This window comes from Hibiscus syriacus, unplaced genomic scaffold (assembly GCF_006381635.1).
Source record: "Hibiscus syriacus cultivar Baekdansim isolate YM2019G1 unplaced genomic scaffold, ASM638163v2 tig00117017_pilon, whole genome shotgun sequence".
NCBI lineage: Eukaryota > Viridiplantae > Streptophyta > Magnoliopsida > Malvales > Malvaceae > Hibiscus > Hibiscus syriacus.
In genome coordinates this window covers 6,083,044-6,101,705 of record NW_024063526.1, presented here as the reverse complement: position 1 = coordinate 6,101,705, position 18,662 = coordinate 6,083,044, and the positions used below count along the sequence as shown (strand labels likewise).

General features: G+C 32.3%; 1 protein-coding gene and 1 long non-coding RNA gene across 2 annotated transcripts; one reads left to right on the top strand and one right to left on the bottom strand.

Moving 5' to 3' along the window:
• Positions 1-958: 958 nt before the first annotated feature.
• On the bottom strand, positions 959-2,103 carry LOC120195704 (senescence-specific cysteine protease SAG39-like). Its single transcript, XM_039197644.1, has 2 exons — positions 1,665-2,103; positions 959-1,579 (listed from the first exon to the last, which is right to left on the bottom strand). The coding sequence occupies exons 1-2, from the start codon at positions 2,101-2,103 to the stop codon at positions 987-989; spliced, it is 1,032 nt and encodes a 343-aa protein (XP_039053575.1). The 3' UTR covers positions 959-986.
• A 15,539-nt stretch (positions 2,104-17,642) lies between these two features.
• On the top strand, positions 17,643-18,397 carry LOC120195716. Its single transcript, XR_005523099.1, has 2 exons — positions 17,643-17,811; positions 18,108-18,397. It is a non-coding gene; the product is annotated as an uncharacterized LOC120195716 (long non-coding RNA).
• The last annotated feature ends 265 nt before the right edge of the window (positions 18,398-18,662 follow it).

The following is an 18,662-nucleotide window of genomic DNA, read 5'->3' as shown; positions in this document are numbered from 1 at the left end:
TCCACTAAGGAAAATTGAGATCAGATTCGATTCTCATTGAGACGCTATAGACCGAGTCAGATTTTTCCAAATCTTTTAATTGAGTTGGCTCTAGTAATGATTGTCTCGATTAGTTCACAAAAGGACTGAGATCCAAAGATTGATTTTGGATGATCGATTTACTTGAGAAAAGAAAACAACCTATAGAGGTTGGGCCATATAAACTGTAACTGGCATGAATCCGAAGCTAAGATCCTTTTGATGATCGATCGAATTTGAGACAAAGTGAAAGTCTCCCGTTATTCTCATGTTCGGTATCATGGTTAGTGTGGGTATATTTTCTTAAACTTTGAAACCTCCACGCTGTTCTACACTCGGACCCCTCTATTTCTTATATCCTGGTTTCATGCTCGTGCGTTAGCATCGTCAAGTCCCATCAGGAAAATGCTTCCGTTCGCCATTATTTGGTCAATTTGGATATTCAGAAACGAAATCATTTTTAATAACAAGAGATTCGACGTTTAACAGCTATTTATTTGGTCAATTTGGATATTCAGTTTTAGAATTTTTTATTTTTAGATATATTTTTATGAATTGATGTTAGAAAATTTCTAAATGTATGACGTTGACAAGCTAGTTATAGTTGAAGAGTAAAATTATACATTATCCTTTGAGTTAATGTGTCCCGTCATCATTTTCTTACGAGATTGTTAAGGGCCGAATGATCATATTTTAATTTTTTAGGTTGGACAAAGAGGAAGGCTTGCACATAAATTTGTTCTAATTGCATAATTTACCAAATTTGTAAAAATCAAATTTCCAGTTCAACCATCTATTATTTAGTTTAAAATTTTAGATAGAGTAGTTCATATATTTATGATAAAATTTTAGATACAGTACATTATATATTTATGATGAAATTTTTGTTACATCCTAATACAGTACATTCATATATTAACGATATGAACATTCTGCATGGGAATGGAGGATTATAGTGTAAGTTATGTTTACGCAGTGGGGTAGGATGCTTGCATTGCTATGCCACAAAGACCTTCCTTTGCATCAACATCCCTTTCCATCCTAATGTACCCTTGTTCACCCCAGGTACTGCCCCACGAGTTCTTCACCAACCAATACTTAGTCCCATCGTCATCCTGTCCATATCCAACGGCGGTCACTCCGTGATCCAGTTGCGTGCCACAGGGTCCCGTAAATACACCACTTGAGTAGAACTGGAAATCGAAGCCCCCGGCATCGATTGCAACCGAAACCGGTTGGTTGACAATGGCCTTCTGCAGTGCATCTTCACTATTGGCGGGCACATCTTGGAAGCCTTTAATGGTAGCTGCATGGTTGGCTTCCTCGTTGGCATTGCATGTGTCATCAACTCCCTTGTAAGGGTAGTTGGATTCGGTTGTTAGGCCTTTGTTCTTTTGGATGAATCGGAAGGCATCGTCCATTAAACCACCTTGGCAGCCTTGATCCTCACCTTTGGTGTCGCAGTCGACAAGTTCTTGCTCAGACAAGGAAATCAATGTACCTGTTGTTAGCTTAGTAACCCCTTCCATGGCTGCCACAGCTGAAAACGCCCAACAGCATCCTGTGAATAAGAATTAGATCAACACAATTAGTTAGAAAGAACATTAGTAAAACAAAGGTTAATAATATTTAAGATTAGAGCAGACCGCATTGGCCTTGGTCCTTGATAGGTGTCACAGCTCCTTTCTTTCTCCAATCCACAGAAGGCAATGCGGTGACGTTTTCGTATTTGAAAGTAGTAGCCTTGTTGGAACACATATGGCCCTTGAACCCATTTCGAGAAGCAGTGAACTCTTCATTTGTTAGATCTGCGAACTGATTCACAGCAAGCTTGTAAGGCTTGTTATTGGCGTTGTTGAAAGAGTCAATGAGCGCCACGTTTTGTTTGAAAATGTTGAAACGCTTTTGCCTCTCATTGTTGTCACTGTAAATTCGTCCAAATTGCGACATCCATTGTCGATGCCTCTCGTACATTGATGCATCTTCAACTGTAGTGCGGGAGGTGGCTTCACACACTAAGTTGGCCCCCACTAATACTATCAAGGCTATTATAGCCAAATATGTGAATTGCTTTTTGGAACCCATTCTCAGAATATGAAAATTGATAAATGGATGAATGAGAAAAATGATGATCAATTCTTCCTCTTATATACTCCATTTCGCTCCCCCTGCACTCTATCTCCGTGCCCTGCAATAAACTCTTTGAAAATTTGATAAGCCACACTGACTTTGATATTTCTTATACGCTCCAGAAACTTGGGTCAACTTAAGCGTTCTGTCCCTCTACAATGCTCATCTTAGGCTTCTACTTCATATACATATTTCAGCTTGTATTCATCTTAGGCTTCTACTTCATATTTCAGCTTGTATGCATCTTAGGATTCGACTTCATCTACATATTGCTAGACTTGTACGTTGTCGTATTATTGCTGCTGGAAAATTTGAAATTCGGAGCAGTCTGATTTTGTATTCAAATACCCTCTCATCATGCATCAATCAAACCGTGCCGTTTCCTTCATCTGTCGAGCTAGAATTAGAGTAAATTGGTAATCAGCCAGGGGAGGGTTATAATGGGTGAAAAATATGGAAAATTCCTTTAAGCTCCTTAAAAACTTTTGAAAATTTTAATTTTGTAACACCCCAAAACCTAACTTGAAAAAATCTAGTGAATCTGAATTGCCATATTGGTCATCAAAAAGGCTAACTTATAAAATGAATACCATTTTCACATTTTTCACATTTACCTAATTTATGAAATAGCAAAAATTTAATAGAATTTACAAATCAATTATAACTAAAAGTTCATACATTCACACATGTCCACTTGAGAAAGTAAAGGTACCATCTAAATGATAAAAGTTAAACCTCATACGATGATGAGACTATTCGGATTTGATGCATAGAGAATGATTTCTAACGTTGAGTTTTGTTGTTCAATGAGACAAAATTACTTTATTATGCCACATGAGAATGATAAATTCAAACATGCTAATCATACATACAAATAATAACATGTAAAACTAGACAAACATATTAAAACAATTATCATATTTTTATTATCATGCTTACAACATTACCGAATGACATATCAATACCACAAAATCTATATTCATCAAATTATCAATTCGAATCATGATCCCTTATATTTACTTATTTTACAATAAATGCCTTTGTAAGAATGAAGCACGTGTCTTGCCTTAAAATTTTGAATCCACTTATGACTTTCAAACGTGCAATAATTGAGTTCGTAAGAAAGATGCACTTTTTTTGCCTTGAAAATTAGAACCATCTCGTGCATTTTTAAAACACATGACTTCTAGATAGAGTATGACAAACTATGACAAATTCTTTTCACTTTAATTATAAAAAATGTTTCACACAAACAATCACTTTTATTAAATAAGTTTTCTTTTTAACCAAGTAATTATCTTGATTATTAAATAGTAAGGATTAGAGCTAGAAGTGAATCTATTTTGCAAATCCTCTTCTATTTTTCTGTTTTGGGCTTTAGTTAAAATTCTCTTCTTTTAACTTTTTTTTTTGCAATATGATTTTTAGTCAAAACCTGGTGTCTATTTTAACATGCGATCATTATACTTGTTGTTATCTTATCAAATATTTTATTAGTTTAATAAAATAAACTATTACTTTTCATATATGTTTAGAATTTTCTAATTTTTAAAGAAATTTTTTGAATTATTCTAGATTTATCATTAAAAATTTATAAAAGTATCACACTAACATTTTAGTACATTATCCCATGAGTTAACATGTCATGCCATCATTTTGATAAAGGATTTGTAACACCTTAATCTCACGTATTAAAGTGTCATACGAAATCACTAAACTTACTAACTATTTTCTTCGAAATCATACTCAACTTTTAAAACATTTAAACCAATTGTGAAAACATAATAATTTACAAAAGTGAGATCCCAATTTAAGAAAAACCCAATAAATAAATAAATGAAATATTACAAATTGAGTTATTTTCAAATCATAACCTCACTGTCCCACTAAGTCATCATCGTTATACCTCCGATACTCCGCTGAGACTCCTTTGATGATATCATTGTCCCATCACACTCTATATAACATCTAAACTGCAAATGGAAACACATTCATAACAATGAACTCACAAGCTCAACGTTAGACAAAACCTTTACCATACCACATGCATTCATAACATAAGCATGCCAACAAGTATAGTCAGAGAAGAAAAACTATCAATGTCATCAATGTTATCTAGCCAAATATCTCATGTATATCCACATCATAATCTCAATCACAATAAAACATAAGGATGAGACTTGGGTCATAGAGCTCAAACACCCATCCAAATAAGGCTCGAGCCACGAAGCTTGAACGCTAATAAACAAAACACATGTAGGCATCATCATATGCAATACACAATTAACATACAATCATAATGATAATACACGGTATCAGAATAGTCGTCAGGTACTAATCACATATGGGGAACCAATCATCATATAACCTTAGTACAAGTATAGTTGAAACATAACATTGTCATAGTTTCATATAGTCATTCATTACAAATATCCATCAATCAAACATCAATGCAAACATATATGCATACCTTAGTCTGGTCATTTGTTCGTGGGTGATATGTTGTGGACATCTTGTGCCTTACCCGTATCAGTAAAGTGCTCTAACAATCAACTTGTTGTCAAAGTGGGTTACTTCATCACTTGTAATGACTTTTGGGGTTCTAAATCTTGTAAATATATTATTTTGAAGAAAATTCATGATGGTCTTGGAGTTATTATGTTTCGTTCCATTTTGATACGTAGTCCACTGCTAGTAAGATGTACAAATCTTTGAACGATGAAGGAAATAAACTCATGAAGTCAATCCCCTATACATAGAAAATTCATGCCTTTGAGAGATATTCCCTATTCGTTGGAACCTATCGCAAGACTTGTAAGAGTCTTGAGCATCCTTAAAAAGTGTTATCCAATAGAATCCATATTGTAGGACCTTTGTAGTAGTCCTTGAACCTTCAAAGTGAAAATGGTGAAGAATCTCCTTTTACCCCTTTTTGGGGATACACCTTTGAATCGTCTGATCCATGCATTGCTTGAATAAGTAAGGTTTATCACAATAGTATAAGGGCACGTCATGCCTGAACTTCTTCATTCCCTCGCTATTCAAATCATGAGGAAAAATACCACTAACAAGAAAATTGACAATGTCAGCATACCACAGAATTGTCGTAGCAAATAAGAATTTCTCATCAGGGAATTCCTCTTTAATTTTTATTTCCTCATCGAGTTCAACCTTATTCTCTAGCATAGACATATCATCATCAACTTGATTTCAAGTCCTCTTTCTATCTCTAACCTTTAAATCAAACTCTAGCAAGAGAAGTATCTACCTAATAAGTGTAGATTTTGCATCCTTTGTAGTCATTATGTATTTAATAATTGGGTGATTGGTATGTACAATTACCTTAGGGCCTATCAAGTATGTCCTAAACTTATCAAATGCAAATACCACAACTAGCAATTATTTCTTAATGGTTGTGTAATTAATTTATGCATCATCTAAAGTGTAACTGGCATAATAAATAACATGAAATATCTTACCTCGACATTTCCTATGTATTGCTCCCACAACGTAGTCACTCGCATTACATATAAGCTCGTATGATGAAGTTCAATACATGGGAACAACAATGGGTGTTGAGATAAGTCAATCATTCAAGTCCTTAAATGCGCTGTATCAATTGTCCTCAAACACGAAAGGTTGATTTTATTGTAGCAAAATGCATAGTAGCTTGGAGATCTTGGGGAATTCCTTTATGAATATCCTATAGAAGCATGTATGTCCTAAGAAGCTTCAAATGCCTTTCAATGTAATGGGTGGAGGTAGCTTTTCAATCACTTTAATATTTGCTTTATCCACTTCTACCCCTTTTTTGAGATCTTGTGCCCTAAAACATTCTCTTTGGCCACCATGAAGTAGCATTTCTCGCAATTCAGTAGCAAGTCAGCTTCTTCTCATCTTTTAAGCATAATTGCAAGATTTCCTAATTAAGAATCGGAGTTATCTCCTGAGATAGAAAAATTGTCCATGAAGATCTCCTAAAATTCTTCAACCATGTTTGAAAATATGGCTAACACACCCCTTTGAAATGTGGATAGAGCATTACAAAGTCCAAAGGGCATCTTCTAAAAGGTGTATAGAAATTTGATCCTCTGGCAGTATAGAGATTTGATTGTGAATGTTGTCTTCTTTTGATCCTCTGGAGTTGAAATGTACCATAGGGGCATTTGAAGGTTATCTTATCTTGTTACTTTAGCGTTATAGAAATTTGATTATACCTTGAATATCCATCGATGAAGAAGTATAAAGATTTTCCTACCAATCGATCCAACTTTTGATCGATAAATGGGAAGGGAAATAGTCCTTCTTGGTTTCCTTGTTAAGCTTCCTACAATCCATGCAAAGCCTCCACCTCATGTCGATTATTGTAGGTAAGATTTAATTATTCTCATTGCTCACCACAGTCACCTCATTTTTTGGTTACACATTGTAGAGGGCTAACCCACGAACTGTTGGATATTGGATAAATAATTCTAGCATTGAGCCATTTAATTATCTCATTTATCATCACCTTCTTCATAACTAGACTGAGTCTTATTTGGGGTTTAATAGAATTATCATGCATTCATCAAGCAAAATTTTGTGCATGCAAATAGTAGGGCTTATTCCCATAAAATCAACAATAGTCTAACCTAAAGCTTTCTTACGTTGAGCTAAAACATTTATCAAGCTACATCCTTGTTTAGGTTTAAGACTAGATGAAAATAATAAAAAACAAAGTCTCATTTCAACCCAACTACACATATTTAAGGTGTGATGTAAAAGGCTTTAATTCTAATGTAGATGCATGATCAAGTGATGATTTAGGAGGAATAAATTTAGCAAAATGTAAAGTTTTGAATTGCGTACCTGATTTAGCTATGAGTAAGCTAGAATGTTGTACCTCCTTTTGAAATTGCTGGAGTTTCTTTTCAACTTCTTCATTGAGCTTCAAGAAATCCTCAATTTGAAAAAAATTGCTACAACAAAATTCTGCACCTTACTCTTCTACCATAGAGCCTACATCTTGAATGTATTGACACTACTCAAAATCATCCTTATATTTGAGGTTGTTAAAGATATTGATAGTTACCTTCTGATAAGCCACTCGTATGGTGAATTCACCCATTTCAAAGTCAATTAAAATTTGGCTGGTGGCTAGAACTTGTCATTCCAAAATGATGGGTGCATTATCATCAGCTTCGTAATCAAGGATGAGGAAGTCAACTAGGAAAGTAAACTTTTCCACCTTCACCATGACATATTCAATTATCCTTTCAGGATGAACATGGGATCGGTCTGCCAATTGCAAAATAATTGTGGTTGGTCTTACATTTCCCATACCAAGCTTTATAAACATTGATTTGGGCATTAAATTAACACTAAAGCTAAGATTCTATAGAGACATTCCCACATAATTATCACCTATGGAGCATGGACTAATAAATCTTCCAAGATCCTTCCGCATAGGTGGTAAACTGCTCAGTAAAAAATAACACTATTTTAAAAATACAGGAGAACATCAAATCAAGGATTAAATGAACACGAATATTATATGACATTTTTTACTATGATTATGCTTTAAACAATATAATCATGTGTCACTCTCTCCACATCATGGATGAGTTAATTTTCGCAAGAAGCAATTATTCTTGAAGGATGCGAAAGGCTCTGAAGTAGTAGTGATCGGCAAAAAATCGAAATCACCATCCAATATGATATCGACCATGACTACAAATGAAAATGATGTCAAATGTATGTATAGAGTTTCTAGCTAATGTGATAGAAACTCGGGTGTCGGAAGTGAGACTACATGATATCCCAACAGTTAAGGAGTTTCTAGAGGTTTTCCCGAAGGAGTTACCGGGGTCACCTCTAGATTGTGAGTTGGAATTCAGGATTGAGGTTTACCCGGGTACCAGACCTGTTTCTATGGCTCCATATCGAATGGATCCAATGGAGTTAGGAGAATTAAAAGCCCAATTACAAGAGTTACTCGATAAAGGATTTATCAGACCCATTGTTTCTCCTTTGGGAACATCTGTGCTATTTTTGAAAAAGAAGGACGGGTCTATGCGGTTATATATTGACTATCATCAGTTAAATAAAGTAACGATAAAGAACAAGTATCCTCTTTAAGGATTGATGATCTATTTGATCAACTGAAAGGCGCAGCGATGTTCTCTAAGATAGACCTGAAGTCGGGGTACCACCAAATAAAGATCAAAGAGGATGATATTACAAAGATAACTTTTCAGACTCGGTACAAACACTATGAATTCATGGTAATGCCATTTGGATTAATTAATACTCCGGTGACATTTATGGACTTGATGAACAGAGTATTCCAACCTTACTTGGATCAATTCGTGGTGGTATTTATAGATTATATTCTAGTGTATTCCAATTCAAGAGGGGAACATGATTTTCATCTTCGAGTGGTTCTTCAGACACTTCGAGAAAAGAGGTTGTATGACAAATTGTCCAAGTGTGAATTTTGGTTAGCTGAGATTGCTTTCCTTGGTCATATAGTCTCTACAGAAGGCATAAGAGTAGATCCCAAAAAGATTCAAGCTATAGTGGATTAGAAAACCCCAAAGAATGTTTCTAAAATTCAGAGTTTCTTGGGGCTTGCTGGTTATTATAGATGGTTTGTGAAGAACTTTTCATTGTTAGCTTTGCCGCTAACTAATTTGTTAAGGAAGGATTTTCCTTTTGTTTGGACAGAGAAATACCAAGAAAATTTTGAAATATTAAAAAGAATAGTAAGAGAGGCCCCAATGCTTGTACAACCTGAGTCAGGTAAAGACTATGTCGTTTTCAGTGATGCATCCCATAATGGACTGGGATGTGTGCTGATGCAAGAAGGGAAAGTTGTGTCTTATGCCTCAAGACATTTGAAGAATCACGACAGAAATTACCCAACACATGACTTGGAATTGGCAGCGGTTGTGTTTGGTTTAAAAATTTTCCGTCATTATCTATATGGTGAGCGTTGCTATGTTTATACGGATCAAAAGAGTCTAAAGTACTTGCTGACTTAGAAAGAATTGAATTTGAGACAGAGAAGATGGATCGAACTTTTAAAAGATTATGATTTGATTATTGATTATCATCCTGGAAAGGCTAATGTGGTAGCTGATGCGCTCAATCAAAATACTTTTACAGCTCTATGGGCTTTGGATGCACGCATGTCTTTAAAGAAAGATGTGCCTTGATTTCTGAACTTAAGTTAAAGTCGATTATTTTTAATCGAGTAAAAGAACTACAAGGTCGAGATGGGAAATGCTTGGCGAGAATAGCACAAGTCGAAAAAGAAAAGGTCAAAGACTTCGTAATGAGGGACGATGGATGTTTATACTTTCGTGGAAGACTTTGCACTGCCGATAATGATGAAATAAAGAAAGATATCCTTTCTGAGGCACATTATAGTCCTTTGACGATGCATCTATGCGGGAATAAGATGCATCAAACTCTTCTAATGTGACTAATTAACTCGTGAATCAAAACCTTCCATGATATGCCTTGTATATGAAACATGTGTTAATTCGAATGTAATTATTATAGAACAACTTTCAAAGAACAAACAACGTCTCAATACTTTAAGGAAGACATAAACTACCTCTATCTACCCCTTCATGTGATGTCATCATATTAAAAGCTTTTTGTTTTTGACAATTACTCATAAATTAAACCCATGTTTATGAATGAATAGAACATGGCAAATAAACAAAAGAAAAAAATAATACAAGAAGATTAAAATAACAAGCACAATAAATGCAATTTAACAAAAAAAATTAAGATAATAAAATAATTCATAAATAAGCATTGTGAAGAAAACCCACACAAAGAGTGATTTAAAGCCCTAATAGCATGCGTTCTAGTTCTCTTACGGTTTTTGTACAACTCTAGCGGGGTGGGCTTACTAAATTCTTTATGTGATTGTTTACTTCTAAACAGGGTTCTCAAATTATCCTTATAACCTAATAAGGTAAATAATGACTTAGATCCTAGCCCAATTACAAACTTTGTAGATCGAATTCAGTTTAGGGGATCACATATCTAAATGCCTATAAAAGAAAATAATATCCTTGAAGACTTAAAGAATGCTTTCTAGAAGTACTCTACTAGACCTATATAAAGAAAAACAATATTCCTCGATGGTGTACCATTTCCCCTACTTAGGTGAATCGAGACAAAGCTCAAATATCGAGTTATGATATGCAACAGTTCTAAACATGTTCAAACATAGAATACCGTAACAAAAGAGAATTTTTTTTCATTTTTCAAAAGAACGTAATGGGTCATTAATTAAATAAAATCAAACTCAAAATTTCCAAATTTAAAATAAAGAGTAATCGACTCGTGGCTCAACTCTCTATTTTGTTTTAGAAAACAAAAGTCCCCAGCAAGTCACCAAGCTATCGTAATTGACCCTTCCAAGGGAAAACTGACTCAACTAGTTATAAACATGGCGTTTTTCGAAAAGTTTTGAAATAAAAAAATGGGAGTCACCACAAATCATTTTTAAGGTGGGATTGAAACACCTAAAATCGAGTAATTTTAATAAAACATTTTATCTTATCAAAATATCGATGTTTTGGTCTATGAAATCAAAAATCAAGTTCATGAGTCAGTTATGCATGGAGAAGGATTAACACCCCCACAATGCATAAAAATTGGTACCTAGTCGATTAAATTATGTTTTAAAAGTAAAAATTTTGATTTCAAAAAAGTTTTATTAAATTTAAAAGTCATTAAGTATTCAAATTTAAAAAGGATATCAATTTATTAGGACCAATAACGAATACCCTTGAGCACAAACAGAAGTTTCATTATTAATACAAATAAATGAACACTGTCTTAATAATTTTAAAATCATGATGTGGGGCTCTGAAAAGGTTTTTGATTTACTTCGGGAATCAATAGTGGTCACCCCCGAGAAAAAGTGGAAATACAATATTAATCCCTTAATAAATGAATATGGCCTTGTTTTGAAATTGAATCATGCAATCAAATAATTGATTATTGAACCTAATTACACTAGATGGATTAATTAAGGGTTCCCTCTGACAAAAGTGTCAAATTATAATTTTTAAATAATCTAAAGGGTTAAACCTAAAAATATAGGCTCTAACATTAATCCTAATGAATTCTATCCAATTATGCATTCAAATAATTAAAATTGAACCTCAGGCATAATGCGAAGACCAAATTAAAATTCCCCCAATTAAAAGGACTAAAGTGAAATTAAACTTAAAAGTATGGCTCTAATTATTAATCGTAACAATTTTAATCAATTATGAAATCGAATAATTATAATGGAACCTCAGGCATAAAGCGTGGACCAAATTAAAAAATTCTCCTTATTAGAAAAAGTTGAGGGACTATTTTTAAAGAAACCTAAATTTAAAGTTCTAAATCAAAAATACTAATTGACCATATTATGGATTAAATTCTAAATAATCTAAAATGTAAATTTGAAATTAAAAATATCAAATAAGAGACTAAAATGAAAAAAAAATAGAATATAATGTTCAAATTAAAAAGTGCATAAAATTAAATGTTGGAATTTAAGGGATTAAAATGTAAATGCTGAAAATTAAAGAATTGAAATTAAAATAAATGAAAATTTAAAGTACACAATTTTAAAAATTTTAAAGAATCTAAAGGGTTAAACCTAAAAATATAGGCTCAACATTAAACCTAATGAAATTTATCCAATTATGAAATCAAATAATCAAAATGGAACCTAAAGCATAAAGCGAGTACCAAATTAAACATGAATAAAGTGAAACTAAACTTAAAATTAAGGCTCTAATTATTAATCCTAGCTAATTTTAATCAATTATGAAATCGAATAATTATAATGGAACCTCAAGCATAAAGCGTGAAACAAATTAAAAATTCTCCTAATTAAAAAAGTTGAGGGACCATTTTTAAAGAAACCTAAATTTAAAGGGCTAAATAAAAATATTAAATGACCAAATTATGGACTAAATTAGAAATGATCTAAATTGTAAAGATGAAATTAAAAATATAAAATAAGGGACTAAAATGAAAGAAAACAAAATATAAGGTTCAAATTAAAAGTGTATAAAATTAAATGTTTTGATTTAAGGGACTAAAATGTAAATGCTGAAAATTAAAGAATTGAAATCAAAATGTTAAAAAATTAAAGTACAAAAATGTAAATGACAGAAATTACAATCGTATAAAATTAGAGGGTTAGTAGTTTATTTTTTTATTTTTACCTAGACCGTAATAACATGAGTCGTACCCCGAGACAGGTCATTACGAGATCATAGAACTAATTCGAGTAATTTTAGAAAATAGTGATTAGAGATTAACAAATTAAAATTACTCAGACCAGAACAATATGAGTCGTACCCCGAGGCGAGTCATCACAATGTCATAAAATTGATTAAATACAAGAATTAAAAGTTAGTGATTAGTGGTTAGAAATTAGAAGTTAGTGCCTAATTAAATTTTACATGGATCATATAACACGGGTCGTACCCTAGGACGAGTAACCACGAGGTTGTATTGAATGTTATAAGAAAAAAATAAAAAAATAGTAATTCAAATAGGAAAATTACAGCATTGGTCCCTTAAATTTGCAGTGATATAAACAATAGAAAACTAGTGACCAAATTAAAATTAAAATAAAAATAGCATGCCAGATTCGCAAAACAATTAAAAAATGCAAAGATAGTGACTAACTTTTAAATACACGGCTAACTATGGGGGACTAAAGGGTGATTTTCCTAAACATTTAGGGTTTTTACACCATCTTTTTCTTGATTTGGGTAAACCTAACTTAAAACACTAACATAGTCACTCCCTTTTGTTTACTGTCCCCCTATCTTCATCGTCACCACAGCCGAATCCCCAGACCCAAGCCTCCACTCCAACCGTCGTAGACCGACGATGCTCACCAGTCCGATTGCCCTCATCAATAGTGGTCGGTTAAACTCAAACCAAAATCTGAGTAAAATTGAGTCCCTCCTTTCTCATCTAAATCTCCTTAAACCAAACATCAAATGCTAAACCCACTCCTTAAACACATTTAAAGCTTCGACCTTCACAACTCATAACGATTAATCCCAAATGAACACGAGATGAAGCCGAAGGAACTCCACCAGTGTTCGAACGACTCAGGTGAAACCTTAACTCTATTTTCTTTTATAAACGAAGAAATATTTACCGAGAAAAAGGCCAAATACCTTCAAAATGGATTCTATTTTTTTCATATTTCTTGTTGTTTCCAATATGGGGGAGTTCAAAAAAAAATCCCTTGTTACAGAAATCTTTGGGGTTTCTATAACCCATCTACAAGCCTACAGAACGAAGCCGAGTTGAGCCGACCGGACGGCGGTGACTGTGTAAGGGAGTCATCTAACCACATTCAATAACCCAAACAGAGTTGAGTCTAGTTGAGCCAAGCCGACCGGACAGCGACAGCGCTAGTGTGAAGGAGTCATCTAACCACGTTCAACAACCCGCATTTGATCAATTTAAAAAAATATTTTGCCTATAAATACGTTTTAAAAATTCTCATTTCACGTTTCAAAGAAATTCTTTTATATTTTCTATAAAAAGATAAAAATGCGAAGACACGAATTACTATGATTACTTTCATAATCAAATTGAGCCGGCGACACACGTGCCAGGAGTCATCTAACCAATCGCGACCGACCTAACTGGTCAGATGTTGGCGGCGTGCGTGCGTGATTAGGGATGGGCATAGGTCAGGTTGGGTCGGGTTTTTGGTATACTCAATCTGACCCGAGAACAAGGAGTCTTCCACCCTAGATCCGACCCGACCCAATCAAAACAAGTTTTCACTCGACCCAAATCGACCCAATATATAACATAAAAATCCGACTCGACCCGAAATAATAAAAAAATATTTTTATTCAATAAAAATAATAACTTAATTGAAAAAAATAATATATAGAGGGGTATTATTGTAATTAATCTTAAATATATAAGGTAAATATATATATATTCGGGTCGGGTCTGGTTTTTTTACCCTAAACTCAAACACAACCCCGACCCGAACATCACATTAAAAATAATATATAGAGGGGTATTATTGTAATTAATCTTAAATATATAAGGTAAATATATATATTCGGGTCGGGTCTGGTTTTTTTACCCTAAACTCAAACACAACCCCGATCCGAACATCACATTAAAAAATCCGACCTGACTCAATCCAAATTCGATATTTTTTAAAATCAAACCCGATCGGATCAGATTGGGACCTGTCGGATTTGGATCTCATGCCCATCCTTATCCAGGATGAGTCATCTAACTATATTCAACAAAGAAAGGTGAGGAATATTCTTTAAATACTCTTCCCAAGGAATTTACACTTGAGATATAACTAACATAACAATCATTCCTTTAACCATTAAAATAATTTAGTTTATGTTAAATGTGTTATTTTGATAAATAATTTGAGAACTGAATTATTTTGATATATATGAGGATCGGTCCACTTATATAGTCTAAAAACGTAAATTAATTAAAATATTAATTCGATATTTTTTAACTTTTAGTCTCATCAATATAAAAGTATCTCTCTAAATTATTAAAATATTAATAATAAAAAAATAAATTTATGTAAAACTCATTATTTAATATTTAGACTACAAAATATATCGACGAATTTTAATGATAAAAGAGAATGTTCTATTATAAATCTCGAGTTTAATCAGTTACGTCCATAATATATGTATTAAAAGACTAATTTTTTCTAAACACATACCACCTAATAATCCCCTCGTCCAATTCCAACGAAATATGATTAACTTTTCAAATTTCATCGCGGTAACTAATTCAAAGTCTCACAGTTTCCGGCAAGGTAATTTTCAAGGCGTTACATTGATCCACACTCCAAACTTCACGCATGAACATAGCTTAATATAAAATTATGTCGAATCAATTGTGAAACATGTTTACAAATTAATTTTATTTTACTAATTATCAAATTTAAGTATAAATGATGCACTTAAAAGGATTTGTCCTTAAGGTTCACTCGTAAATCAATTACACATTATACTCAATTCCTTTGGATAAAAAGTTTTTGTGTTGTTTATTTTTAAGTGATGTGTTGAAGAAATTTGGTAGATGTGTTCACTAGGAGATGTATAAGATCAATCAGAGAAACAATAGTTTTTTTTTAAAGCATTTAAAAGGGTTAGTCCACTTGTTAACTACTCCCTGAAACAATAAATATATGTATTTCAATGAATAATTAACAAAATTAATACAGATAATAATTATTGTTTAACAAAATTTAATTTAAAATTAAAACCTATTCTTAATTAATTGAAAGAAATATATATAATCCATTAAAAGCAATCCTTGAACTCGTTCGAAGCCTTCAATTTTTTTATTAGCTAAGACGGTTAAAGTAGTATTTGTTCTAAATACTCTCAACTATTCGATAATAAACATTCAATCACCCTACTACAGTCGTTGATGCTCGAATCTATAACCTTTAAAAACATCAAAAATTTATTTAATCATTAAGATAAATTGATATGTGCACTCTAAACCATCGATTTGAAAGCTAACATTAGGTTTGCATAGTATAAATCCTATTATAAATTGTATACTTCAATAAATTATTCTATATATGTTTAACGTGTTTTAATGTTTATGTTGAGTCCTTTTAATCATTTTATCTTTATGTTATTTTTTAATATTATATTGATATTTCTATTATTTATTTTATGTTAAGAGTTTTATAAATTTATATATAATTTGTATACATTATTTATTTAGGCTTAAGGGTCACATTTATCCATGTAATAGATCTAATTTATCATTTTCGCTTTTATCATATTTTCGTATTAATTTAGCCCTCAAAGTTGTTTAATTGCGTCATTCTATACTCTACCCATAACTTAAAACTCTAAATTATAAACCCTAAGTTACAGTTTAAGGTTTATGATTTATGACTTAGAGGTTATGATTTATAATTTAGGGTTTTAAGTAAGGGATATGATATAGAATGATACAATTGAGAAACTTCTAGTGTTAAATTGATTCGAAAATACGATAAGAGCAAAATTGATAAATTGAGTCTACTACAATGACAAAAGTTACCAATTTGCTTTTATTTTAGGTATATTTGATATGTTAAATGCTTGTGGTGTTAATTGTTTTAGCATTTTATTAAATGTTACATAAGTTTTTAAAATACATTTTTTATAAAAAAATATTTATTAATACTCTTATAATTTGATTAGATTATTTAAAAAATTATGTTTATCTAGTTAAGATTAAATTTAGTAGTTAGGATTATAATAAGTCGACATAAGTCATATTTTCATGACAGGGTTTATGTAGGAATAATAATTTAATTTGAAATCCATATATTTTGACCCGATTTGATTTGACTGAATTGTTTTAAAAAAAATTAGGTTTGAGTCAAGTTAGAGTCGGATTTTATATAGAGTGAGGTTAGCTCGGATATGGGTGAAGAATGTAAAATCTTCGATCCAACTCGATCTGGGGTAATAATGTAATTTTTTATATAAATTTATGGATAATTTTTTAATATCTCCTCTCTCTCTCTATTAATTTTTAATTAGATCTCTATTTTATGTTGGGTCGGATGAAGCTTATACTCTAAAATTTTGGGTTCGATCATGTCCGGATAGAGAAAGTATGCTTTTCAAATCAAGTTAGATAAAATATATATATTTTTCAAATTAGATCAAATTCGAACGAAAAATATATATTTTCTAAGTTAGATTAAGTTGACGAAACCTTGACCTAATCCATTCCGTTTAGATATCTGGTCTTTAGGTGTTTGAAGCGAAATGGATTGGAACCAAGTATTTCAAAATCTAGTCCACAGAAATTGTTGACTTCCAAGCTTCAAGACATAATGCTTTGGAACATTAGGCGCAAAAGTGGTAGATTCAATGCATATATAGCCCCACAAAAATTGCTTTCTTCTGCAATTTGTCACAGTACTGGTCCTAGTGTAGACCTAATAAAAACAATCCCTTGATATTTCAATGGTATTGTTTGCCCCCATTTCTTCCGCTTACGTTGGTGCAATGATGATCTGAATAGGATAAGCTCTTTCTTTTTTTTCAAATAATTAAGATGATTTTAAGATGTTATTTATTTAGATAATTTTTTTTACTTTGTTGATAACATAGGTATATTTTATATACACAAGTATTTTAATTTGAAATTTCTAAAAAAAAATATTATTCATCTTTATCACTGAAATAATTTAACAAGTTCAAGAGAAACTCAGTTTATATGTTCATATAAATAAATGAATAGATGAAAAGCATTATTAAAGAATAAGTTGAATCTTGGTCAAAAATTGCAACCCAAGTTGCATGCCAAGACAAGCCTGTGAATTTATATGGCTAAATAAAATAAGTCAGTGAAATGAAAAAAATTCCCATCTTTCTGACTATGCTTCGTTTACCAAGTGACCCAACTTTTAGTATAAGTAGAGGTGAAAGAGATAAAAGTACTTGGACCAGTACGTAACCAGCTATAAAAAACAAGAGACCATGGCCAGAGGGAATACAACTGTGACTTGTCTCATGTGGCTTTCACTGGTTTTATCAATTGCTTTGTGCGCGAATTCAACGGCCGGTGCTCGCCAGGGAACATTCCAACAAGCCGTTTATCCCCAAGGTATACATACGGATTTTGCTTAATTATAATGCAGAAAAGAGTTTTAATAGTGATTGCAATCAGTGATGGACCGAGGGGTGTGTGTAGACCGTTTGTCTTCTGAAAATTTAAAATTATGATATATTTTGAATTTTTTATGTAATTTTTATTTGTCTCGTTGAAATTTTATAAATTCAAACTCGCTTCCATAACATAAGATCCTACATCCGTCCATAATTACAACATTACATTACTATCATTATTATGTGGGTTCGACTCTTTGAAGAAGAAGATGATGATATTCATGATATTTGCAGGCTGCCGTTGCTGCTTTTTCGTTGGGAAACAGTTCATGCTTCGATGTGGCAAAGTATGCTGCGGTGATGATTGTTGTTTTTAGAAACGAGACACCAATTTCTCCCTACTCCCAATTGCATGTACTCCAAAAAATACTGAAATTGGACTGCTGTGATAATAATTAATGTAATATGTTAGGTCTGAATTGTCATTCCCCCAGAATGCACATCCATATTCGTATGTTTTCCTCAATAAGAATGTAAACCTTACTCTACATTCTTTACAATCAACAAATAAAGTTTTATCTTTGTATAGCGAATTTTTAAAATTTTAGGAAAATAAAAATATATAATTAATAGAAAATATAAAGAATTTTTTTAGATATATGATAATTTAAAATTTTTAATAGAGACTATTGCCCTGGGTGCCTCTTCTGTTCATCACAAGTAGGGATGAGCATGAGACCCAAATCCGATGAGTTTCGATCTGACTCAATCAAATTGGATTTTTTAAAAACAAATTGGGTTCGGGTCGAGTTTTTTAGAGGCTATATTCGGGTCAGGTCAAATTCAGAT

Excerpts from the sequence above, each read along its gene's own strand:
- LOC120195704 (XM_039197644.1), bottom strand. The coding sequence starts at position 2,103 with ATGGGTTCCAAAAAGCAATTCACATATTTGGCTATAATAGCCTTGATA. Across the intron at positions 1,580-1,664 it reads CAAGGACCAAGGCCAATGCG|GATGCTGTTGGGCGTTTTCA; the intron begins GTCTGCTCTAAT and ends TCTTATTCACAG.